Below are 25,275 nucleotides of genomic sequence, written 5' to 3'. Positions count from 1 at the left end.
TACACTGTGCATATTGCACCTTAAACACAAAGTTTTGGTCATGTTTAACATGTGCCCTAAACACAATAAAAAATTAAATACAAGAACTGAAAAAAACAAGCTAAGTCTTGCATGACTAATGACATTGTCATCCAAGTACTTAACTAAATTATGCAATCTATCTCTTCTCTTACGTGAAAACAAGCCCCAACAATTAGGAAATTTTAAAAAATGAAAGAGAGAAAAAAAAGGGAGAAGTATTACTTTCGAAAACCCATGCGTGTTTGCAGACATCAGACAATTTCCAGCCTTTCTTTCTTTTCCCAGAGACCCAAAGACATCTTCTGTCTGACCTACATCCCAAACAATCTTATCAAAATAAGAATTTGAAGAGAATGTAGGTTTTAAAAGATGAAACATATGCATATATGCACTCTCACTTTACCCAGTATTGTTTTAGACCACTAACAGGATTACTTTCAGCAATTAACAAATGATAATCTATGTTCTTATTTTGATTTTTGGACAAATGTTATCACTAAAAAGACTACATTACCAAAACAACTCTCTGCACACTGAGATGACATATACTAATTAGAGATGATTTAGCAATGGGAAAAAGATCTGTATATTAGCAGTGCAAGTCATACAAGTGAGACAAAGGACTCTGTTAGGATCAAGCCAAGAAACCATAAAAGTAAGGACAAAAAAATTATGTGACATAACACAGAGTACTAGCTATATGGTACTGTGGGTACCTGTGGGTCCCTGGAAAATTGACATTCCTAGCTATGTAATGAACTTGGCTCATTATGACAAAAAAGAAGAAGATGAAAAAGTAGAGAGAGAAAAGAATAAAGGAGTTTGGAGGCTACTTCCTATGCCAAAACCATGGGTTTATGTCCATTCATATTTTTCTCATGGTGAACGGCCTTCTCCTTCACCGCCTTAGGATCACTGCTTGCTGCAGCTCTCCACAGTACCAAGCAAACTTCGGAGAGAAAAGTGACAACAAACAGAGAAACAGCTATCCCACAAGATGGATAAGTGTGCCTTAGATGGATAGAGCACTTATGGAAATGAAGTCAGTGAAATAAACTCAAGACCTTGGTCAGTGGGAGGCTTAGGCTGAAAAGTTAGACCAAGCCAAACTCTGACACAGGGATGGGTCTGATGAGGGTGCTTCTGAATAAAAATACCAATGTTTTGAAGACAGGAAGGTATGCTCTATAGGGTCAAATATGACAACATTATGAAGTATCAGAGGATGTGAGCAGGTTGCCCCATGCTTCCTGCAATAGCTCAGCTGGTAGAGTGGAGGACTGTAGGCTCTCTGCACGGCCATCCTTAGGTCGCTGGTTCAACTCTGGCTCGAAGGAGTCACCTTTTGGCTCTGACACAAATCCTGCACTGGCACCACTGCTTTTTTCTTGTCCTGCACAGGGAGCTCCCCTTCAAAGGTCTGTCCAGGCATGAGCTCTTGCCCAAGGCTGGGAAGATGATCAGCCAAGGCATTTTTGAGGGCATTTCCCAAGGGCAAGGGAGGGTGATTCTGATGATGGAGTTATCAAAGATCACCTCCAACAGGAAGGTGAGTGTGTGGTTGTGTGAGAGTGAAGATCATTAAGAGGGGCTCAGGTTTTCTATGCAGGGCATCCAGGCTCAGGGCTGGGTGTCTGGGAGGGGAGAGGACCTTGGTCAGAGGCTGCAGGGTGGGGAATTAGCTCAAGTGGTAGAGCGCTCGCTTAGCATGCGAGAGGTAGTGGGATCGATGCCCACATTCTCCAGTGCTTTTCATTCCCTTGCCTGGATACAGGACCCTTTGGCAGGGGTCCATGTATATGCTGGGGGCTGTGGAGAGATACATAATGTGCCCTGGATTGACAGAGGAGGATAACATCCAGGGCTGTATCAAGACTACTATGGGCAGTTTGGCAGAAGAATTTAACTTCTCCCTCTTTCCTCGACAATTCTCAATTATCAAGTGAAGGACACAAATGGAATGGAGCAACCTCAGTGGAGGGCTACAAAAAATCTCAAGAAATTCTGTTTAAAAACAAGCTGAGGAGAGTAGGTGTTTTCAGTTTGCAGAAAGAGATGTTCAGAGGAGTCACACCTGATGTTCCAGCAGTCTATTACAGAACAGAGGGATGGTTGTCATTTTGTTTTTTCTTACGCTTGAGCAGAGGGCTGAAGACAGCAGAGTGAAAGGGAATCAAGGAAAAATGCAGCAGGATATAGGTAAGCTCTGTGTGGCTGTCAGGAAGCTCATCTGTAGAAGCTGATGTCCAAGGAGCTTATGGAACATTTCTGTGGTTTGCATGACTGATGGATTGAACAACGTTCTGTGATGTCTCAGCTGAGGCTGTTTGAAGCAAGGTGTGGTAACAGAGGCATGATGGTGCACTGTCACTTGGAAAAAATGCTGAGTGTATCCTGGGCAAGGTCTGCCTGGGATGTCCCCATGCTTCCTTCGATAGCTCAGCTGGTAGAGCGGAGGACTGTAGGCTCCCTGCACGGCCATCCTTAGGTCGCTGGTTCAACTCCGGCTCGAAGGAGTCACCTTTTGGCTCTGGCACACACCCTGTACTGGCACTGCTGCCTTTTTCTGGTCCCGCGCAAGGGGTTCCCCATAATGAGCTGCTCAAATATGAGGTCTTGCCTGAGGTTGGGAAGATAAGTAGACAAGACATTTTTAGGTGGGTGCTGGCCATGGGAAGTTGATTCTGATGACTGGGCTTGCTTGCAGTCACGTCCAACAGGAAAGTGAGTGCATCAGTTGGTGGTATGAGAGTGAGATTATTGGGAAGCTCAGGCTTATGGTTTCAGGGCATCCTGAAATTTGGGTCAGGGCTGGGTGCCTGGCAGGGGAGAGGACATCAGTTAGAGGCTGCAGGGTGGGGAATTAGCTCAAGTGGTAGAGCGCTCGCTTAGCATGCGAGAGGTAGTGGGATCGATGCCCACATTCTCCAATGCTTTTCATTCCCTTGCCTGGACACAGAGCCCTTTGTCAAGGCCTGGGGGTTCTCAGAATGCCAAGGGTAGGATGACATCCAGGTCTGCATGAGCAATTTAACAGAGGTTTCTCCCTCTTTGCTTGATAGACATCAAATGTCATCCAAAGTATTGTGTCCAGTTTTGAGATCTTCTATGCAGAGAAACAGTGAAAGAGAGAAACCTCTGGAGGCCACCAAGAATCTCAAGGAATGGAATCTCTTTGTGGATGGGCTGAGGAGAGAGCATATGTTCAGCCTAGAGAAAGAGATGTTCAGAGGGCTTATACATGACCTTTTGACTTAGAAGAGGTTTCAGAGTAGAATGGCTATATATGTGTCATGTGCTTGGGCAGAGAGCAAAAGAGAGCACAGGGAATTCAGGGAAGATGCAGCAGGACATGGGTGAGCTCTGTGTGGTCATGAGAAGAGTCCATCTTCTCATGAAGAAAATGATGTCCAAGGAGCTTATGGAGCATTTCTGTTTGTGGTTTGCATGACTGATGGGCAAAAGGGTTGAGCAAGGAGCTGTGATGTTGGAGCTGAGGCTGTTTGAAGGAGGATGTGGTAATAGAGGTGTGATGATGCACTGTGACATGGGAAAAGTACTGGGTGAGGTCCTGGGCATGTCCCCATGCTTCCTTCGATAGCTCAGCTGGTAGAGCGGAGGACTGTAGGCTCCCTGCACGGCCATCCTTAGGTCGCTGGTTCAACTCCGGCTCGAAGGAGTCACCTTTTGGCCCTGGCACACATCCTGTACTGGCACTGCTGCCTTTTTCTGGTCCTGCCCAGGGGGCTCCCCTTCAAAGGGCTGTCCAGCCATAAACATTTGTCTGACCTTGAGAAGTTGACCAGCCAAGTCATTTTTGGGTGAATCTTGGTCAGGAAATTGTGATTTTGAGGGCTGGTGTTGTCTGGGATCACAAGCAGTAGGAACATGATCAGTTGAGTTGTTGATGGTGTGAGAGTGATATGAATAGGAGGTCCAGGCTTTGGTTTCAGGGCATCCTGGGTGCCTGGGAAGGGAGAGGACCTTGGTCAGAGGCTGCAGGGTGGGGAATTAGCTCAAGTGGTAGAGCGCTCGCTTAGCATGTGAGAGGTAGTGGGATCGATGCCCACATTCTCCACTGCTTTTCATTCCCCTTGGTTGGATACAGGACCCTTTGTCAGGGGTCCCTCTACTCACTGGTGTTTTTAGGAGCTGTTTGTAGCTGGCTGCACAGATAACTAAAGGAACTTGAGTTGTACCAGTAGCAGTAAGTGCTGTAGACTGTGGTATCTGAATCTTCCCATTTACTTGGGATTAGATCAATATCCCTTGCCTACCTTTCTGCCTCCTGAAGTGAAGTCCTCTGTTATTGAGAAAAGCAAAATATCAATGTAATTTTTAAGTATGGTAGAAAGAATGACTCTGGGAACCACCAAGCAGTGAGTGTTACTCTACTACGATCACAGAAAACATCGTCCTGCAAATTATGTCTAGACACGTGAAGACAGGGAGGTGTTTAGAGACAGCCAGTATGGCTTCTCCAAGCACAAATCATGACTGACTAATCCAGTGGCCTCCTACAATAGACTGATTGCCTCAGTGGACAAGGAATGAGCTATGGATGTCAGCTACCTAGACTTCACTGAAGCCTTTGACATCATCCCACACAACATCCTTTTCACGAGATTGGAGACACGGGGTTCTGATGGATGGACTATTCAATGAATAAGGGATGGGTTGGATGGCCACATTCAAAGAACTGTAGTCAACAGTTCAATATCCAAGTGGAAACCAGTATCAAGTGGTGTCCCTCAAGGGTCTGTATTGGGACCAACGCTATTTAATATCTTCATCAATGATGCCATTGTGACTGGGATTGAGTCCACTCTTAGCATCCTTACAGATGACAAGGGGAGCAGTGCAGTTTATATGCTTAATGGAAGATATTCCATCCAGAGGGACCTCAAAAAGCTGGAGGGGTGGGTCCATGTGAACTTCATCAGGTTAAACAAGCCTGGTGCAAGATCCTGCACCTGGGTCAGGGCATTCACCAGTATGAGTACATGCTGAGGGAGGAATGGATTGAGAGAAACTGTGTGGAGAAGGACCTGGGGGTGCTGGTGGATGAAAAACTTGACATGAGCTGGCAACGTACCTTTGTAGCCCAAAAAATCAATCATATGCTGGGCTACATCAAAAGTAGCATGGCCAACATGCTCCAACAGGTGGAGGGAGGTTATTCTGTCCCTCTATCACCCTCTTGTGAGACCACACCTGGAGTGCTGTGTCCAGCCATGGGTTCCCCAGCACAAGAAAGACATGGTTAGAGCTGGCCCAGAATAGGGACACAGTACACAGATCAGGGGGATGAAATACCTTTCCAGTTAAGACAGACTGAGAGAGTGGGGACTGTTCAGCCTGGAGAAGAGAAGGCTACAGGGAGACCTAAATAGCAACCTTTCAATTGATAAAGAAGGCTTATAAGAAAGACAAAGACACTTTTTAACAGACTTTATTGTGAGAGAACAAGCAGAAATGGTTTTAAACAAAACAGGGTAGATTTTGATTATGTAAAAAAAAATTCTTTATGATGACAGTGATGAGGCACTGGAAAAGGTTGCCGAGAGAACTTGAAGATACCCCATTCCTGCAAAAGTTAAAGTCTGGTTGGATGGGCCTTTAAACTATCTGATGTAATGGAAGAGGCTCTTGTCCACAGCAGGAAAACTGGACAGCATAATGTTTAAAGGCCCTTTTCTACCCAGAATATTCTATTATAATACATGAAAGACAGGTACAAACTGCAGGCTTTGGATGAGCTAAGCAGAAGGCTTCTAATGCCTGTCAGGAGTTTATTGATTCAACTGTTAGACCTTTTACTGTGGTCATGGCAAGAGGAATGAGACACAGTAGGCCACAGCTGAAGCAGGACAAATCCCATTTTTTTCCTCCTCAGGTCAGACAGGCAGGAGAAAAAGGGTGTCCTGGAGTGCTGTGCAGTCTCCATGCTTGGAGGTTGATGTAATACAAATGGTTGAATCCTTGAGTCAGCCACAGTGATCCTTGAGCTCAGGCTGCTGCAGGAGATTTGAAAAGAGGTGTCCTGAGGCCTCATCCGAGCTGGTTGCTTTGACTGCCCTGTCACTAAAGAAGATCTTGTTTGTGTCCCTCCATTAGCTCTGCTGGTGGAGTGAAGGGCTGTAGGCTCCCTTCCATGGATAAACATCAGAGCTGTCTGGGTGCTGCCTGCCCTAATACATCTGAAAGGCCCTGAACTGACCTCATGTGCAACCTCCATCTCCACCAGTGGGTCCAGGAGCTCTATTTACATTAATCTCCCTTTCCATGTTACACCACAGGAGTCTTGGTCACTAGCTAAGTTAGAGCCATAACTTTGGATATGTCCAGCCACAAAGACTCTTCATGCATGCATTGATGTGCAGATGGATGTTCTGGCTTGGCTTCAACCCTCTTTTGTCAGTCTGGACCTCCCTGGAACACTGGACATGATCATCATTCTGACTTCTGCATTGACTTCCTTCCTTGCAGTGCCTGGTGGTGCCTTCTTCTCTGGCCTCTTACCTGGAATGAGCCACCATGGCTGTGTCTGCCCTAGTTTGGTGTTGTGGACATGAGATTTTCTGAGCAATGTGAGTCTAAGGCAAGGGTTTCTTTTTTCCTTCTGGACAGTTTCATGAAAGTATATGTACAGTGATATGAAAACTGAAAGGTTGTTTGAGTGTGTCATGGGCGAGGTCCAAGGCTTATCCCTGTAATTCCTGCAATAGCTCAGCTGGTAGAGCGGAGGACTGTAGGCTCCCTGCACGGCCATCCTTAGGTTGCTGGTTCAACTCCGGCTCGAAGGAGTCACCTTTTGGCCCTGGCACACATCCTGTACTGGCACTGCTGCCTTTTTCTGGCCCTGCCCAGGGGGTTCCCCATATTGAGCTGCTCAAATATGAGGTCTTGCCTGAGGTTGGGAAGATAAGTAGACAAGACATTTTTAGGTGGGTGCTGGCCATGGGAAGTTGATTCTGATGACTGGGCTTGCTTGCAGTCACGTCCAACAGGAAAGTGAGTGCATCAGTTGGTGGTATGAGAGTGAGATTATTGGGAAGCTCAGGCTTATGGTTTCAGGGCATCCTGAAATTTGGGTCAGGGCTGGGTGCCTGGCAGGGGAGAGGACATCAGTTAGAGGCTGCAGGGTGGGGAATTAGCTCAAGTGGTAGAGCGCTCGCTTAGCATGCGAGAGGTAGTGGGATCGATGCCCACATTCTCCAATGCTTTTCATTCCCTTGCCTGGACACAGAGCCCTTTGCCACGGCTTGTGGGTTCTCAGAAAGCCAAGGGTAGGATGACATCCAGGTCTGCATGGACAATTTAACAGAGGTTACTCCCTCTTTGCTTGATAGACATCAAATGTCATCCAAAGTATTGTGTCCTGTTTTGAGATCTTCTATGCAGAGAAACAGTGAAAGAGAGAAACCTCTGGAGGCCACCAAGAATCTCAAGGAATGGAATCTCTTTGTGGATGGGCTGAGGAGAGAGCATATGCTCAGCCTAGAGAAAGAGATGTTCGGAGGGCTTATACATGACCTTTTGACTTAGAAGAGGTTTCAGAGTAGAATGGCTATATATGTGTCATGTGCTTGGGCAGAGAGCAAAAGAGAGCACAGTGTCAGCACAGGGAATCCAGGGAAGATGCAGCAGGACATGGGTGGGCTCTGTGTGGTCATGAGAAGAGTCCATCTTCTCATGAAGAAAATGATGTCCAAGGAGCTTATGGAGAATTTCTGTTTGTGGTTTGCATGACTGATGGGCAAAAGGGTTGAGCAAGGAGCTGTGATGTTGGAGCTGAGGCTGTTTGAAGGAGAATGCGGTAATAGAGTTGTGATGGTGCACTGTGACTTGGGAAAAGTACTGGGTGAGGTCCTGGGCATGTCCCCATGCTTCCTTCGATAGCTCAGCTGGTAGAGCGGAGGACTGTAGGCTCCCTGCACGGCCATCCTTAGGTCGCTGGTTCAACTCCGGCTCGAAGGAGTCACCTTTTGGCTCTGGCACACACCCTGTACTGGCACTGCTGCCATTTTCTGGTCCTGCCCAGGGGGTTCCCCATAATGAGCTGCTCAAATATGAGGTCTTGCCTGAGGTTGGGAAGATAAGTAGACAAGACATTTTTAGGTGGGTGCTGGCCATGGGAAGTTGATTCTGATGACTGGGCTTATTCTGCAGTCACGTCCAACAGGAAAGTGAGTGCATCAGTTGGTGGTATGAGAGTGAGGTTATTGGGAAGCTCAGGCTTATGGTTTCAGGGCATCCTGAAATTTGGGTCAGGGCTGGGTGCCTGGCAGGGGAGAGGACATCAGTTAGAGGCTGCAGGGTGGGGAATTAGCTCAAGTGGTAGAGCGCTCGCTTAGCATGCGAGAGGTAGTGGGATCGATGCCCACATTCTCCAATGCTTTTCATTCCCTTGCCTGGACACAGAGCCCTTTGTCAAGGCCTGGGGGTTCTCAGAATGCAAAGGGTAGGATGACATCCAGGTCTGCATGAGCAATTTAACAGAGGTTTCTCCCTCTTTGCTTGATAGACATCAAATGTCATCCAAAGTATTGTGTCCTGTTTTGAGATCTTCTATGCAGAGAAACAGTGAAAGAGAGAAACCTCTGGAAGGCCACCAAGAACCTCAAGGAATGGAATCTCTTTGTGGATGGGCTGAGGAGAGAGCATATGCTCAGCCTAGAGAAAGAGATGTTTGGAGGGCTTATACATGACTTTTTGACTTAGAAGAGGTTTCAGAGTAGAATGGCTATATATGTGTCATGTGCTTGGACAGAGGGCAAAAGAGAGCACAGTGTCAGCACAGGGAATCCAGGGAAGATGCAGCAGGACATGGGTGGGCTCTGTGTGGTCATGAGAAGAGTCCATCTTCTCATGAAGAAAATGATGTCCAAGGAGCTTATGGAGAATTTCTGTTTGTGGTTTGCATGACTGATGGGCAAAAGAGTTGAGCAAGGAGCTGTGATGTTGGAGCTGAGGCTGTTTGAAGGAGGATGTGGTAATAGAGGTGTGATGATGCACTGTGACTTGGGAAAAGTACTGGGTGAGGTCCTGGGCATGTCCCCATGCTTCCTTCGATAGCTCAGCTGGTAGAGCGGAGGACTGTAGGCTCCCTGCACGGCCATCCTTAGGTCGCTGGTTCAACTCCGGCTCGAAGGAGTCACCTTTTGGCTCTGGCACACACCCTGTACTGGCACTGCTGCCTTTTTCTGGTCCTGACCAAGGGGTTCCTCATAATGAGCTGCTCAACTATGAGCTCTTGCCTAAGCTGTGGAAGATAACCAGCCAAGGCATTTTTTGGTGAAACCCTTGGCCAGGGGATGGTAGTTCTGACCACTGGGCTTATTCTGCAGTCAACTCCAGGAGGAAAGTGAATGGGTTAGTTGGTGGTATGAGAGTGATATGAATAGGAGGTCCAGGCTTTGGTTTCAGGACATCCTGGGTGCCTGGGAGGGGAGAGGACCTCGGTCAGAGGCTGCAGGGTGGGGAATTAGCTCAAGTGGTAGAGCGCTCGCTTAGCATGCGAGAGGTAGTGGGATCAATGCCCACATTCTCCAATGCTTTTTATTCCCTTGCCTGGACACAGGACCCGTGATTGAGGGTCCCCCCTGTACTCTGAAGGGAAACGAAACTTGGGGAGCAAACCTGGGAAGTATAGTAGAGGACAGCATCCAAGACTTCTCTAAGATTAGGAAGGCCTCTGGATTGAGAAAAGTTATTATCTGACTTTTCTCTTCATTGGATAGATGTCTTTTAGAATAGTGTACCTGTTCTAGATAGGTTTATCTAGGTTTATATAGCTTTTGGCTGCAATAGAGGTAATTTTCTTCATAATATCTTTGTTTTGGATTCAGATGTGAATAATGTTGGTTGCACATTGCTGTTATTGTTCTTGGTAAGCAGAGTTTATGCAAAGCCAAGGACTTTTCAGCTTCTTATACCATCCCACCAGCAAGAAGACTGGGGGACACAAGAAATTGGGAGGAGACACAGCTGGGACAGGTCACCCCAGCTGGCCAAAGGAATATTCCATTCCACATGACGTCAGGCTCAGTATATACCAGGGACAAAGATGGCTGGGGGCCCCTGCTTATAAACAGGCTGTCCAGGCATTGTTCTGCAGGTGTTGAGCAATTGTGTTGTATGTCACTTATTTTGTATAATTTAGTTCTGTTATTATTGTTTTTATTGATTTTTTTCCCCCCTTCCTTTTCTGTCTTTTTGAACTGTCTTTTTCTCAATCCACAAATTTTGCTCTTTTCTCCCATTTCTCTCCAAAAAACCTCTTGGGGGTGGAGTGTGTGAGCAGTTCTGTAGAGTTTAATTGCCTGCTGGGTTAAACCAAACCAGCCCTTTTTGGTGCTCAACATGGGGCTTGAAGGATTGAGATAATGACAAGTCTGACTAGAGTATGTTAAAACAAATTATTGTAAGCACTCATATTAGTTTAATAGTAGTAGCTAACCCTGATGTTGATTTATTTACTCTGAGTTGTTCTCTGTTCTCAGGGTTATGTAACATCTTACTTGCCCTGTATGTTTCCTGTTGTGCTGTTTATCACCTCTGGGGACTGGGCTAAGATTATCATGTTGCTGTACTTTGTAACACTGGCTTATGATATAATAAAACTGATGGTCACGAGACTAATTTATTTGTAATCAAATACTGTTATCTTCTCCATACTTCTAGAGCCATCTATTGGAAACTATTCCTAATTACATCCTATATCTTTCCTCGAAGAGCCCATCTGTGGGGCATACACTTCCCACATATTCCCCTTCTCCTCTAGGGTAATTACAATAGCTCTTGAAAGTTCTAAATATAATCAGGATGTTCAAACCAGTATGTTCTTATTGCTATGTCTCCTGATTGTATTTCAGGCCTTGTTTAGACTTAAACAGCTCTTTAAGGATACTGCTCAGATAACTCTCCTGAGCCTGAGCTATATAGAGGCAGGATGTGTGGAATAGTATAGGCAAGTATGTATGACAATGGGCATCTTGAATATTTTGGAATTTCACCTCCAAATAAGTTCAGAATCCTGAAAAACTAGTAAAATATTTGGAAGAAGTATGCTGCCAATCTGGTTATTTCAGAGAGAAACAAATTACTGCAACTTGCTGGAGCCTGGCCCATGCCTAGCAAGTCCTGTTCAACACTATTAAGTGCCCTCAAGGGGACAAGAAGGTCTTTGGATCTGATGACAAAATGTCGGGCACCCAGTCCCAACAACACAGTCCACATCTGAAACAAAGAACCCTCTTCTACTGATATCATCTTCACTAGAAGAAATACTGGAAGTAGAAGCTCCTTTAGTAAGGGATGAAGGAGCCTCTTCTAAGAGTCAGCAGCAGGAAAAAGTGGGCAAGGCAGACTACTCCAAAGCAGGGCCATTACAAGAACAAGAGGAGGAAGACAGGCAGCTGCAAACTGAGGAAGAAGAGGAACAACTTGTAAATGAGGTGATAACCGCCTGATCCCTATATCACAGCAACCAAGACCCCCTGATTCCCATGCATAAGCTGATTTGTCAGCTGGAAAGCCCTGGAGCAATCAGCAGGACTCACTCACCCTGTAACAGTTCATATGGCCACTGTGAAAATCTGATCAAGAGTAGAGACCAACAGTAGATTATAGCACCTTTAATGAAGCCATTCTGCTGCTAAGTGCTGCCATGCCAGACAGGCTAGAACTGCAATTTGACCTGGAGGCAGATTGTATCAAAGGCAGCCAAGTGGCCTGCCACAATCAACATCACTAGCATGTTTTTCTCAATCCCTTTGGCAGCAGGGCACAGGTCACAATTTGGTTTCACCTGGAGGGACGTCCAGTACACCTGCCCTAGAGGTGGAAATCCAGCCCTAGCATTTTCCTTTGACTTCACCAGACAACACTAGAACAGGAACACCTACAGTACATTGATGACATCATCATTTGGGGAAACACAGCCGACAACGTTTTTGAGAAGGGGAAGAAATTTGTCCAAATCTTCTGAAAATCAGTTTTGCCATAAATCAAAGTAAAGTCAAGTGACTTACACAGGAGATCCAGTAAAATGGCAAGATGGATGTCATTGTATCCCAATGAATGTGATCAACAAAATAACAGCTAGGTATCCACCAATTAGCAAAAGGGAAACACAAGCTTTATTAGGCATTTGAGGTTTTTGGAGAATATTTATTCCAAATTATAGTCTGATACAAAGCCCATTCTATCAACTAACCTGGAAGAAGAATTATTTAATCTGGGCCCTGAACAATGACAATTCTTTAAACAAATTGAAAAGGAAATAGTACATACAGTAGTCCTCAGGCTGCTCTGGGCAGGACAAGATGTTGAACATGTGCTGCAGCTGGGGAGAATGGTCCTACTTGAAGCCATTGGCAAAAAGCATCCAGGGAAGGCTCAAGGCTGACTCTTAGGGTTTTGGCATCAGGGACACTGAAAATTCAAGGCTGGCTATACTCTAACTGAAAAAGAATTATTGACATCATATGAAGGAGTTTGAGCTGCTTCAGACATGATTAGTATTGAAGCACAGCTCCTCTTGGGACCCTGACTGCCAGTGCTCAGCAGGATATTCAAAGGGAGAGTCCATTCTACATATCATGCAACTGATGCTATGTGGAATAAGTGGGGCACACTGATGAAACAATGTGCTTCAATAGGAAATCCCAGTGGCCCAGGAACTTTGGAAGTTATCGCTGACTGGCCAGAAGGCAAAGATTTTGGAGTACTGCCTGAAAAGGAGATGATGTGGGCTGAGGAAGCCCCATTATAAATTAAATGAAAATGTAAAGGAAATTGTTGTAAAGGAAATGAAAAACAACATGCCTTAGTGAGTCCTGTCATATTTTGGGAAAATATCAGAGGTGGAAAGCTGCTGTGTGGAGTCCCATATACATCACAGAAACAGCTGAATGACAAAGTGAATCTAGTCAGTTTTCAGAGGTGAAAACTGCTGGTGAAAGCTATCTAGCTGGCTTTAGACATTGCTGAAAAGGAAAATGGCCAGTCCACTATCTCTTATACAGACTCATGGATAGAGGCAAATGCTTTGGGGGGGGGGGGGGGCATTGAAATTGAAGTAGGTCAACTGGCAGAGCAGAGGAAAACTCACCTGGACTGCTGGATTATGGCAGGATATTTATGCTTGGATAGAGAACTTTGTTGTAACAGTACATCGTATAGTCGTACCCAAGACTCAGGTCACCGAGTAACATCAAAAATCTCAGCTGATGGGTCAGGATGCTAAGATCGAAATGGACCAGGAGATAGACTGCTAACATAAGTGTGAACTGTTCATAACTAAATGGGCCCATGATATCTCAGGCCATCAACGAAGGTGATGCATCATATGCATCACGTTCTGACTGAGGGTTGGACTTAATCATGGAGGCTATCCATGATGATCCATGAATGTGAAACGGCTTGAAATAAAGCAAACTAGACAGTTAAAGCCTCTTTCTAATGGAGGACAGTGGCTGAAATATAAACATTGGCAGATTGCTGGTATCACATTCCCACAAATGTGCCAATGCAAGCACCAGATGCTTACACTCACAGAACCATAGAATTATTTAGGTTGAAAAAGACCTTGAAGATCATCAGATCCAAACATTAACCCAGCCCTGTCAACTCCGTTGCCAAACCATGTCCCTAAATGCATATCTACACATCTTCTAAATACCTCCAGAGATGGTGACTCAACCACTTTCCTGAGCAGCCTGTTCCAGTGCTTGACTACTCTTTGCTTAAAGAAATTTTTACTACAACCTACAACCAGTTGGCTGGAAACATATTCTGTGCCTCATGCCATTAGCTGGAATACTATCCTGTGCCTTGAGAAACAAGGTAAAATGAACCCCAGGAAGAATTGAGTCAGTCAGACAGTGGTATTTATTTCAGAAGCAACCTGTTAGATACTTGGCTCAAACATCACAGCATTGAATGGATATATCACACCTTCTACCATGCAACAGCATCCAGAAAATTGGACAAATGAACTTTAAAGACTATATTTTAGTGAGCAATGGGTGCTGGGACATTTTAACACTGGAATACACATTTAGCAAAAGTCGCATGGTTAGCCAACACCAGAGGATTTTCTAATCAAACTGGCCCTGCCCAATCAAAACTTTGATGTACTTTTACAAAAGGGAAAAGTCCCTGTAGTGCACATAGAAGTGCTGTGAAAGACAGGCTGGGTTATTCCTACTTCAGGCAAAGGCAAACCCATCCATGATACTTTTTTTGATCAAGAACCTGGGTGCTCTTGGTGAGTAATGCAGAAGGATGGAGAAGTATGATATATACCTCAAGGGGATTTTATTCTGTGTGAGAACAGACAATGATTTGAATTGTATTACATTAATTGCTAACAACGTGTAAGTACAATTAATTGCATAACAATGTGTCACATTTTTGCTATTGTTGCTATATGCCATATCAAAATTATTACAATAAATATTTAGATTTATTAATCTATGAAAAAATAATTTTGACTAGACCAGGCTAAGTGGAGCAATGATAGAACCAGAACTGTCTTCACAATGCAACAGTCCAACATCACACATCACCTCCCCTGCCCAAAGGACTACTATTGAAGAGGAGCCCAAAGTCATGGACTAAATAAACTCAACTGACATTTTAGAGCCATGGTCCATAGGCTAAGGGAATGATATCTGCCTATGTATATACAAAGACCAGAAAAGGCACATTGGAACATGTGGGACCTTGGCATGACAAAAATGCTGTAGAATAAGGCATAAATATTGACCTGGTTTCAAATGGATTGAGTTAATTTTTTACTAGTAGCTGGTACAGTGCTGTGTTTTAGATCACGGAGGAGAATAATATTGATAACATTCTGATGGTTTAGTTCTTGTCGAGCAGTGCTTATCATAAGTCAAGGAATCTTCAGCTTCTCACCATCAAGGAGGCTGGTGGGCAAAAGGAGTTGAGAGGAGACAGCCAGGACAGTTGCCCCTGACTGGCCAAAGGAATATTCCATACTATATGGTGTCATGCTCAGCATATAAATTAAGGGGAAAAGACAACTGAGAGCTGCTGCTCAAGAACTCACTGGGCATCATTCATTGAGTGTAAAGCAAATGTGTTGTGCATCATGTGATTTGTATATTTTAGTTCTATTATTATTATTAGTTGTTATTATTATTGTTATTATTATTGTTGTTGTTATTTCACTTTCCATTTATTTTCTGCCCTATTAAACCATCTTTTTCTCACCCTGTGAATCTTACTCCTAATGTTGTGAAGGAAGTGAGTGATCAGCTGTGTGATGTTTAACTGCCTGTGCCCAATGACAGTGCCCAACTTTGTGCCTCTGTGTAGAAGACATGTGGACCATGTGCAGTGACCTCAGAAAAAGGCCATCAGGATGCTTGAGAGCAGATGATCCCACAAACAGGAAGGGACATCAATGAAATGGAGGAATCTCAGTGGAGGGCCACCGAGAACCTCACAGAGTGGAGGGAGTCCTCTACATGGATGAGCAAAAACAGTGAGAATGTTCAGACTGTTGAAGGAGAGAATCAAAGGGCTTAGGCATGACCTTCATGCTAGTAGGAGATTACAGAGTAGAGGAAATGCTGTCCCTTATCTGATACTTGAGCAGAGGCCTAAATACAGCACAGTGAAAGGGAATCAAGTGAAGATGCAGCAGGATGTAGGCAAGATCTGTATGGCCCTAAGAAGAGTCCATCTGTAGAAGAGGATGTCCAAGAAGCTTATGGAGCATTTCTGTTTGTGGTTTGCATGACTGATGGGCAAAAGAGTTGAGCAAGGAGCTGTGATGTTGGAGCTGAGGCTGTTTGAAGGAGGATGTGGTAATAGAGGTGTGATGATGCACTGTGACTTGGGAAAAGTACTGGGTGAGGTCCTGGGCATGTCCCCATGCTTCCTTCGATAGCTCAGCTGGTAGAGCGGAGGACTGTAGGCTCCCTGCACGGCCATCCTTAGGTCGCTGGTTCAACTCCGGCTCGAAGGAGTCACCTTTTGGCTCTGGCACACATCCTGCACTGGCACTGCTGCCTTTTTCTAGTCCTGCCCAGGGGTCTCCCTAGAATGAGCTGCTCAGCCATGAGCTCTTGCCTAAGCTGTGGAAGATAACCAGCCAAGGCATTTTTTGGTGAAACCCTTGGCCAGGGGATGGTAGTTCTGACCACTGGGCTTATTCTGCAGTCAACTCCAGGAGGAAAGTGAATGGGTTAGTTGGTGGTATGAGAGTGATATGAATAGGAGGTCCAGGCTTTGGTTTCAGGGCATCCTGGGTGCCTGGGAAGGGAGAGGACCTCGGTCAGAGGCTGCAGGGTGGGGAATTAGCTCAAGTGGTAGAGCGCTCGCTTAGCATGCGAGAGGTAGTGGGATCAATGCCCACATTCTCCAGTGCTTTTCATTCCCCTTGGTTGGATACAGGACCCTTTGCTAGGGATCCATCTGACCTCTGGGGAGGCTGTGGAGAGATTCACAGTGTGCCCTGGATTGACAGAGGAGGATGACATCAAGAGCACTATGGGCATTTTAATGGATTCATTGATTTTCTCCTTCTTTGCTTGTGTCCTGGGTAACCCAAAATGTTATCATATTCCATATCCATCTGTGCCCAGAATTGTTTTTGTCTCTTGAAAACCATGTGTCTGGAAATGGAACTGAAGTGCTGGGGCATTGCCAGGCCTTTTAAAAGCCAGGATCTCTCAGGCACATCTCTCTTTCCTCTTGGTTTTTGCTCTTTCTGTTTCGTTCTTGCAGAGAGAGAGAGCTGAGGAAGCGTGGGTGGAGGCTCCCCTTGGTTTCCTTTAGTTTTCTTTCCTGAGAGGTTTGCTTCAGGTTTCCAAGGAGCTGCATTTTGTGGTCCTGGACTGCTTCAAAGCAAATCTCACCTGTCTACAGTCACATCATCCCACCAAGAAAAGCACAACAGCCCCACTCAGTGTGGTTGCTCCAACCTGCCAGCAGTGCCCAGTGGAAGTGGGAAGGCACGGAGTCTGAGTCGTCCCTGCTAGCTGCTTGCTATTTCTCTGTATGAGAAGGGGAAATCCCTCTATGAGCTCCAGCCGGATCGAGTTCCAGCTGCTGGAGTGCCTTTTTTGACAGAGCTGCCACCATCAGAGTGATAGGAAGGGAATTTCTCTGGTTTTGGACTCTAGGTTTTCTTTTTGTTTTGCCCTTGTTCTCTTGTTGTTTAGGAGGAGTTTCTGTAATGGTGGAGGTTTGATATCTGTGTTGTTTTGGGGGCCTTTTCTCTCTGTTCTCTCTGTCCACATGCAGTTGAAAGAGAGGGAGGCTGTCACCATCTTTGTCTCTCCACACACAATCCTTCCTGGAGGGCATCATCTTGGGCAAAGGGTTTTCTCTGCCACTTTTAATTTTTCCTTGTTCCTAGGGGGTCCGTGAGATTTAGAAACTTTGTAACTAGAGATTATAATTGTTATTTTTCTGGCCTGTTGCTATTTCACATTTTTGGTAAACTGTTTTTTTTTCATTTATATCTACACTTCATCTGTGTAGATACACTTCTACAGTTCATCTCTACTAATTGGTGGAAGGGGATTGACTAAAACTAAATGGAAAGTAACTCATTTTAGAGTGTCTACCTCCTTAACTTGACTTAAAACAAGACAGCATAGCAGTTCTCAAATATCAAGCCCAGTACTGAAAAGGATGTCAATGAAATGGAACAACCTCAGTGGTGGGGCACCAAGAATCTTAAGGAATCACTGAATTGCTCTTTAAGGATGGGCTGAGGAGAGTGGGCATGTTCAGTTTACAGAAAGAGAAGTTCTGAGGACTCGCAGAGACCTTGTGGTACTTAAATGTAGGTCACAGAATTGAGAAATAGCTGTAATTTTGTTTTGTCTTGTGGTTGGGCAGAGAGCAAAATACAGCACAGTGAAAGGGAATCCAGGGAAGATGCAGCAGGACATGGGTGAGCTCTGTGTGGCCATGAGAAGAGTCCATCTTCTCATGAAGAAAATGATGTCCAAGGAGCTTACGGAGCATTTCTGTTTGTGGTTTGCATGACTGATGGGCAAAAGAGTTGAGCAAGGAGCTGTGATGTTGGAGCTGAGGCTGTTTGAAGGAGGATGTGGTAATAGAGGTGTGATGGTGCACTGTGACATGGGAAAAGTACTGGGTGAAGTCCTGGGCATGTTCCCATGCTTCCTTCGATAGCTCAGCTGGTAGAGCGGAGGACTGTAGGCTCCCTGCACGGCCATCCTTAGGTCGCTGGTTCAACTCCGGCTCGAAGGAGTCACCTTTTGGCCCTGGCACACATCCTGTACTGGCACTGCTGCCTTTTGGTCCTGCCCAGGGGGCTCCCCTTCAAAGGGCTGTCCAGGCATAAACATTTGTCTGACCTTGAGAAGTTGACCAGCCAAGTCATTTTTGGGTGAATCTTGGTCAGGAAATTGTGATTTTGAGGGCTGGTGTTGTCTGGGATCACAGCCAGTAGGAACATGATCGGTTGAGTTGTTGATGGTGTGAGAGTGATATGAATAGGAGGTCCAGGCTTTGGTTTCAGGGCATCCTGGGTGCCTGGGAAGGGAGAGGACCTTGGTCAGAGGCTGCAGGGTGGGGAATTAGCTCAAGTGGTAGAGCGCTCGCTTAGCATGTGAGAGGTAGTGGGATCGATGCCCACATTCTCCACTGCTTTTCATTCCCTTTCCTGGACTATAGATGTGGTGTCCTCTTGTGGCTGTGGGGAGCCTTGGGTGGACCCAGAGGCTCTATCAGGTGTAGAACAGGCCATTGGCATAGGCATGAGTAAGCCATTATCCCTCCTTGCTTGATAGTAATTAAATGGTATTAAGAGCACTGTGCACATTTTCTAATAAAATTCTTAATCACCAGTGTACCATCACACAGGTGTTGACCTTTTGGAGCAAGTCCAAAGGAGACACACCATGATGTTTAGCAGGATAGAGCTCCTTTCCTAGGAGGAAAGTCCAGAAGAATTTGGCTTATTCAGACTCAAAAAGAGAAATCTTTAGTGTGACGTAATTGAAGCTTCCCAGTACTTAGGGAGGGTTAACAAGAAAGCTGGAGCAGGGCTTTTGACATGGGCATAGAGTGATAGGACAAGGAGCAATGGCTAGAAATTGAAAGAGGTAAAGTTTAGGTTAGATATTACAAAGAAATTCTTCACTGTGAGGTTGGTGATGCACTGGAATTGGTTGCTCAGAAAAGCTGTGGATGACCAATCCCTGGAAGTGTTCAAGGCCACACTGGATGAGGCTTTGAGCAACTGGTATAGTCTGAGCAACCCTGGGCAGCGGGCTGGAACTAGATGATCTTTAAGGTCCCTTCCAACAGAAACTACTCTATGATTCTATGATTTTCTTATAAGTAGTTTATCAAACAGGATCTTTTGAAACTTCTGAAGAAAATAAATCCAGTATTTATCTCTCTGCATACTACTTCACTGTTGGACAAGAAAGCATAAGTTAAAGTACAGTTTCATTTATTACGCCAAAAAAAAAAGGTTCTAAAATTATTTTTTATTATATTGAAGATAAACAGATCTCCTTTGAAATTCTGCTGATTAAAAGCGCATTAGCTTTACTCCCTGATAAATTAGATTGTGCCAAACTCCAAATAAAATCACAGAGTCATGTCTGTCATGTTTATTAAAAAGCAAATTTTGCCCTGGGCTGTGGTAGTATAATTAACAGTGACTTAATTAATAATGGCAGGAAACTTAGAATCAGGTATGGCTGGTTTTATACCTTCTACTAAAGAATACCATTTCAGCAGCAGATTTTTGGATTAGCATATATTAAATTATAATTAAAGCAAATCTATGAGACTGACTCATCATTTTATCTTGCAAATATTTACAGCTACTCCATTAAAAGTGAATCCTCTGACATTTCCACTTTAGTCAGAAGCAGCCTTTTTTTTTCTCTAATTACTAATAAAGATGGAGTAAGCACCACTGTTACTTTTGCCATAGATCACTATGTAAATCATTCATATTCATGCTCAGCATTAAATAAAGTTAATTGCATTCTACATTCTTCCATGACAACTTTCTCCTTTGGGGATTTCCAGAAAATTAAATGGAAAAGCAACCAGAAAACATGAAGTTTGAGACAGAAGATGATTTCTACAGCCAGGCTGTACTACAGGGACACAGAAGGTGCAAGTCATAACTGAAATTGATACCATAGTATACTTTTTTCTCAGTGGTGTAATTATGTAATTATCCCAGAACCATGGGATGTCAACAGTTCTCCTTCCATTATATGAAGAGTTTGGACATTCACTACTTTTGCTTCCATTGAATATGTGCCTTTAGGAACAGAAAGCAGGAGAAATGCAATTTATTCAAAAACATGGAGGACAGAGTCCTGCCAAAATTCAAGCTAAACAATGATGCAAATAGATCTATTTCATAAACCTTTTTGAGTTCATATAGATTCTTACATTTGATAGGAAAAGCAAGCTGTGTTAAGTTTACCTGGTACAATACAGTGCAACCAACAATACCCTGAATGATGCTGTAATAAAAGTTTTACAATATTTATTAAACCTGCAAGTACATGTCTGACATATTTCAGTGTCAAGAACATCTATTTCACACATGACATTGAAATGTCTTTCTCTTTCAACAACAGCTGAGCACATTTAAGGGCAAAATTGCCCATAAAATCTTCTTGTCTGACTTCTAGGTCTTGTTACATCTCAACAATAAAATATTTGCCACCATTTTGATAACTTGTGTTTGACTCAAACTATTCTTAATGTCCTCTCTCCCTTTTCAATAGAGAAACTATCATTCCTGTCTGTGCCAGTAATTTTCAGTGGTTGGTTACACCCACAGTTAAAACCACGTATGTGTTTTTCAAAGAGGTATTATTCAGCTCAAATAATTTTCACATCTCAAGCACTGCTTTTGCTTATGCCTGCCTTCATAAAGTGAACAACTATCTCACACCTAGCAATTTTCCCCTTCAAGGACGTTACACACTATAATCAAATAATGTATATTTTTTTCTTCTAAATCTATCTTTTCTTCTAAATAATCTTTTTCTTTTCCGACAAGATAAACTGATTGAACTTCTTATGTCTCACTCTAAATCTCAAATTGTCATTACAGCACTTGCATTGGCTTTGCTTTTCAACATACTTCAGGAAAGATACTAACACAAGAACTGGGTGCAGTATTCAAAGAGCCCAGATTAGTTTATCCCAACAGTTTATTCCAACCTCTCATTCCCTTAGATTAAAACATTTCAGATGAATCACAGACTGCTTGTGCGATGAAATCAGTAGATCCACATTGCATCATCTCTGATTCTTTTCAGGCTCACAAATTAAAAAAAAAGAAAGGATTGTGACAATGAATGTCTACTGTGCAGGTAACCCAAAAGGTTTTACCATCATAATCATGCCAGACAAATAAGCGTTTTTAGACCTGTTGCAAAGCATATTTTACATACCTGTAGGACTTCTTAATCTCATCATGTGTTGCTCCCTTCTGTAGTGCCAGGATTTCATATAATGCTTCACCTGATGTTGACAAAGCACGTTGCCTTTGCTCAGCCATAACAGCAGTGCTTTACCAAAGCTGCTAATGTAGAACATAATTTAAAGTACCAGGGACTGCAAGTATATATAGATAGTATTTCTTATTGTTAATTCTAATAGATTTCTATCAGGCAGGAAAAGGTTAAAAATACAAGAAAGTGATCTAGAATAAAATCTCCTCTATATTATCCTCTGTTTTTTAATATATTTTACTATTTTATTTATATTAGCAAAAAATGAGAAAATGGAAAAGCAAAATCCAAAGAACAGAAGCTTTTGTGTTGGATAGCACTGTTCATATCAAAGTCTTGATGTTGCTGTCACTGAAATGAATAGATAAATTTGCCATAGCATTAATACCCAAACATTATATTTCCACCAAATTTTATTTGTGTTTGTTCACATTTATCTTTTCTAAGTCTTAGGAGAATTATTCCACTATTTGCTGAGGTTATTGACTTCTAACAGAAGGGTAAGAGCTTTGTATCTCTGAGTATTACCTAATGCAACAAAGTGGAGAATTTTTGCTTTCTCAGCGCAGGGTTCAGGATCAGCCTAACCAATTTTAGGTACTTAAATTGTGATTAAATTTGACTCTGAATCAAACTAGACTCCTTATATTGTCAACAGACGTACAGACTCCAAGAACAACTGGCCAAGTACTTTCTCCCTATTATCTCTACAGTGTGCTCAGGATGACTCTAGTGCTGAGTCCAGTTCTGGGCCCCTCAATTCAGGAAGAACATTGAGGTGCTGAAGCAAGCTCAGAAAAGAGCAACAGAGCTGGTGAGGGATCTGGAGTATAAATCTGATGAGGAGCAGCTGGGGGAGCTGGGATTGTTCAGCCTGGAGAAAAGGAGGTTCAAGGGTGACCTTACCACTCCCTACAACTCCCTGAAAGGAGATTGTAGCCAGGTAGGGGCTGGCATCTTCTCTTGGGCAACCAGTAACAGGACAAGAGGACACAGTCTTAAGGTGCATGAGGGGAGGTCTAAGTCAGACATAAGAAGAATTTATTCACAGAAAGAGTGATTAGATATTGGAATGGGCTGCCAGGGAGGTGGTGGAGTCACATCTCTGGAGGATGTGGCACTTTGTGCCATGGTTTAGTTGACAGGGCGGTGTTCAGTCATAAATTGGACTTGATGATCTCAGAGATCTTTTCCAACCTGATTGATTCTGTGACTCTCAACCTATGAACCTGAGAACCAATGGAGTGAATCTGGACCCAAGTGATGAGACTAGATACCAAGAATTGACCCTGGTATTATAAAAGTAATTTTATCGAAAAATTCTTCATGGGAAATACTGACATTGATCAGGGTCCTATCTTATTTGAGATACAAGACTTGGGGCTGAATTAATGATAAATTTAACATGGTACCCTTACAGTATAGTGCAAGCACAGACTGACAGATTTAGTCCACTTCAGATCTAACATTTGTTCCTTCCTTTATCACTGAAGAGGAGCAGACAAACCAGTGATTCTTCATTGAGTGGCTTGACTAGCTCCTTAGAGTGCACAGTTCACCCTTTTGGATTTGAAGAATGAGAAATGTTTAAACTAGACCTAGCTAATGCTAGGCAATGACACAAAGAAACTCAAACAGCAGAAACTCCTTCTAGCAGCTTTCCAGTACTTAGAGGGGGACTATAAGAAACCTGGAGAGGGACATTTTACAAGTACATCTAGTAATAGGACAAGTGGGAATGGCTTTAAGCTGAAAGAGGCTAAATTTAGATTAGATATTAGGAAGAAATTCTTCACTGTGAGGGTGGTGAAGCACTGAAACAGGTTGCCCAGAGAAGTTGTGGCTGCCCCATCCCTGGAGGTTTTCAAGGCCAGGCTGGATGAGGCTCTGAGCAACCTGATCTAGTGGAAGGTGTCCCTGCCCAGGGTAGGGGGCTGGAACCAGATGACCTTTGAGGTCTCTTCCAACTCAAATCATTCTGGGATTCTACATAAACTATAATCTAAACCACAAGACAGAGATAACTATGATTCATAAGAGAAAGCTACAGCTCACTGATGGCAGACTTGCCACACAAAATTCTCACCACAACTTTATTTCTTTGAATGTTGGATCCCTCTCCAAATGTTGAAAAGTGATCCCAGAAAAAACCTAAAAGTGAGCTGCAACCCCAGACATAAGAAAAATTTCTGTAAACCTGCTTTGTTAGGTAAGACTACTCTCTCCTTTATTCCACCCTTCGCATTGCTGAGCTAGAAACCCTATCATGGCATTATTAATATATTATTTACTATTATTTACATTTTGGTTCAGAACCAACCATGCAACACTTTAACGTTCTTTGGCATTATTCAGTATGAAAAAGAAAATCAAATACCATGTAAGTACACAGAGAAACATAATCCACATAGTTATTGTGGCACATAGCATTTACTTTGATATTTTCTTTTTCTGATCAACCAACTCACAATTAAGGGTTCTTTGACCTGCTGAAAAAAAACCCCACTTTTAAGTGTTTATAAACAATCCCTCAATTAAAAGTACTGAACTTGTGGTTTTAAGTTAACAATTAGAAAATGAAATTGCATGTGAGTATCTAGATTTTACTTTACCACCTGCAGTAGTTACCATGCTTTTCGTTCATGATGGAATGCCTAGGGCATATTTAGCATAATCCTGGGATCTATCCCAGCACTGGAATCATGCAAGGCACATGAAGCCTGTTAATGCACAAGATAATGGTAGTAAACATGTGAAGTCACAGATATACAGCATTAGTTCAAAAATCTTTGACATAATGCTGATCAGCTACATGACAGCCCTGAAGCATAAACCAAAATTAAAGTTATGAGGGATTTCATTTTGAAGAACTACAAAGTCATGTAATTTGTACTTTCTCATGAAATAATTTTAATAACCTAGTCAGCTATGGGGATTTAGATTCAATAGCCTATTCAGTCTTCTAGTGATTAATCAGCTTGAAGCTTTAACTTCAGCTATTCAAAATTATTTCTTACTTATTTAAAGCAGTCCTATAAAATACTAAAAGTTCAATGAGACAATATTTATCTAGAAAAAGTTAAACTCTCCTTATTAAGGAAGATGTAACAGCCACAATTTTAGTACTAGATACATTCCTAATGGCTGAAATTACATTAGAATCCTATATTTGACCTATGTATTTTTGTTCCAGTAAAACAAAGTCAAGAAGATGTTTTCTTCCTCGAATGACAATGAAATTATTAAAACACAATCAAATTCTGGTAACAATTCCATATCTCCTAAGAAGATGGGACCCCAGTTAACTTCAGCTCTTTCTGTGCCAATTTTATACTACCCAGCATTAAGTATCTTACACAGAGGTTGTAATAATATGCCTTTTTTTCCTTACAATACCCATAGTTCATTTGGATTTGCACTGAAAAATAAGGCAAAGTTATTCAAAGAACATACCTGCTTCAAAAAGAGATGGAGCACAGTCTGGCATGTATAAACTCAGAACATTTTGAGTCTTGATGTCTTTATGCCAATATCATCTCAAAGGGAAGAAGCAAGTGCCACCAGAAGCTCTGTGCCACAGAAAGCAGCTGCTGCTTTTCATCCTTCACAATCAGGGTTAAACAGGTCAGTGGAGTCTGATTACTTCTTTTGTTGTCCAGTATCCAACTGGTTATCTCTCAGGAAGATCTATGAAAGAGCAAATAAAACATTAATGAGTCTAAAAGCTGATATATCC

At 43.3% G+C, this 25,275-nt stretch overlaps 1 protein-coding gene and 14 non-coding genes across 15 annotated transcripts in view; 14 read left to right on the top strand and 1 right to left on the bottom strand.

Annotated features, from left to right (window-relative positions):
- DNAJC5B (DnaJ heat shock protein family (Hsp40) member C5 beta) overlaps window positions 1–21,586 on the bottom strand; it is a 34,131-nt gene extending 12,545 nt beyond the window's left edge. Inside the window, exon 1 of the mRNA XM_014873003.2 lies at window positions 21,480–21,586. Within this exon, the coding sequence (XP_014728489.1) occupies window positions 21,480–21,586 (107 nt within the window). The remainder of the gene's footprint in view (window positions 1–21,479) is intronic.
- TRNAA-AGC (transfer RNA alanine (anticodon AGC)) lies at window positions 1,694–1,766 on the top strand. Its single transcript has one exon. It is a non-coding gene; the product is annotated as a tRNA-Ala (tRNA).
- On the top strand, window positions 2,450–2,537 carry TRNAY-GUA (transfer RNA tyrosine (anticodon GUA)). The gene is given in 2 exon segments: window positions 2,450–2,486; window positions 2,502–2,537. It is a non-coding gene; the product is annotated as a tRNA-Tyr (tRNA).
- On the top strand, window positions 2,879–2,951 carry TRNAA-AGC (transfer RNA alanine (anticodon AGC)). The gene has a single exon. It is a non-coding gene; the product is annotated as a tRNA-Ala (tRNA).
- On the top strand, window positions 3,613–3,700 carry TRNAY-GUA (transfer RNA tyrosine (anticodon GUA)). The gene is given in 2 exon segments: window positions 3,613–3,649; window positions 3,665–3,700. It is a non-coding gene; the product is annotated as a tRNA-Tyr (tRNA).
- On the top strand, window positions 4,027–4,099 carry TRNAA-AGC (transfer RNA alanine (anticodon AGC)). The gene has a single exon. It is a non-coding gene; the product is annotated as a tRNA-Ala (tRNA).
- On the top strand, window positions 7,169–7,241 carry TRNAA-AGC (transfer RNA alanine (anticodon AGC)). Its single transcript has one exon. It is a non-coding gene; the product is annotated as a tRNA-Ala (tRNA).
- TRNAY-GUA (transfer RNA tyrosine (anticodon GUA)) lies at window positions 7,914–8,001 on the top strand. The gene is given in 2 exon segments: window positions 7,914–7,950; window positions 7,966–8,001. It is a non-coding gene; the product is annotated as a tRNA-Tyr (tRNA).
- Window positions 8,344–8,416, top strand: TRNAA-AGC (transfer RNA alanine (anticodon AGC)). Its single transcript has one exon. It is a non-coding gene; the product is annotated as a tRNA-Ala (tRNA).
- Window positions 9,090–9,177, top strand: TRNAY-GUA (transfer RNA tyrosine (anticodon GUA)). The gene is given in 2 exon segments: window positions 9,090–9,126; window positions 9,142–9,177. It is a non-coding gene; the product is annotated as a tRNA-Tyr (tRNA).
- On the top strand, window positions 9,503–9,575 carry TRNAA-AGC (transfer RNA alanine (anticodon AGC)). The gene has a single exon. It is a non-coding gene; the product is annotated as a tRNA-Ala (tRNA).
- Window positions 15,940–16,027, top strand: TRNAY-GUA (transfer RNA tyrosine (anticodon GUA)). The gene is given in 2 exon segments: window positions 15,940–15,976; window positions 15,992–16,027. It is a non-coding gene; the product is annotated as a tRNA-Tyr (tRNA).
- Window positions 16,353–16,425, top strand: TRNAA-AGC (transfer RNA alanine (anticodon AGC)). Its single transcript has one exon. It is a non-coding gene; the product is annotated as a tRNA-Ala (tRNA).
- TRNAY-GUA (transfer RNA tyrosine (anticodon GUA)) lies at window positions 18,201–18,288 on the top strand. Its single transcript is given in 2 exon segments — window positions 18,201–18,237; window positions 18,253–18,288. It is a non-coding gene; the product is annotated as a tRNA-Tyr (tRNA).
- TRNAA-AGC (transfer RNA alanine (anticodon AGC)) lies at window positions 18,612–18,684 on the top strand. The gene has a single exon. It is a non-coding gene; the product is annotated as a tRNA-Ala (tRNA).
- Window positions 21,587–25,275: the final 3,689 nt, after the last annotated feature.

The sequence above is a fragment of the Sturnus vulgaris genome, chromosome 1, assembly GCF_052056855.1.
Source record: "Sturnus vulgaris isolate bStuVul1 chromosome 1, bStuVul1.hap1, whole genome shotgun sequence".
NCBI classification, from domain to species: domain Eukaryota; kingdom Metazoa; phylum Chordata; class Aves; order Passeriformes; family Sturnidae; genus Sturnus; species Sturnus vulgaris.
The sequence above is the reverse complement of the archived record's forward strand: the minus strand, read 5'-3'. Positions and strand labels throughout refer to the sequence as shown.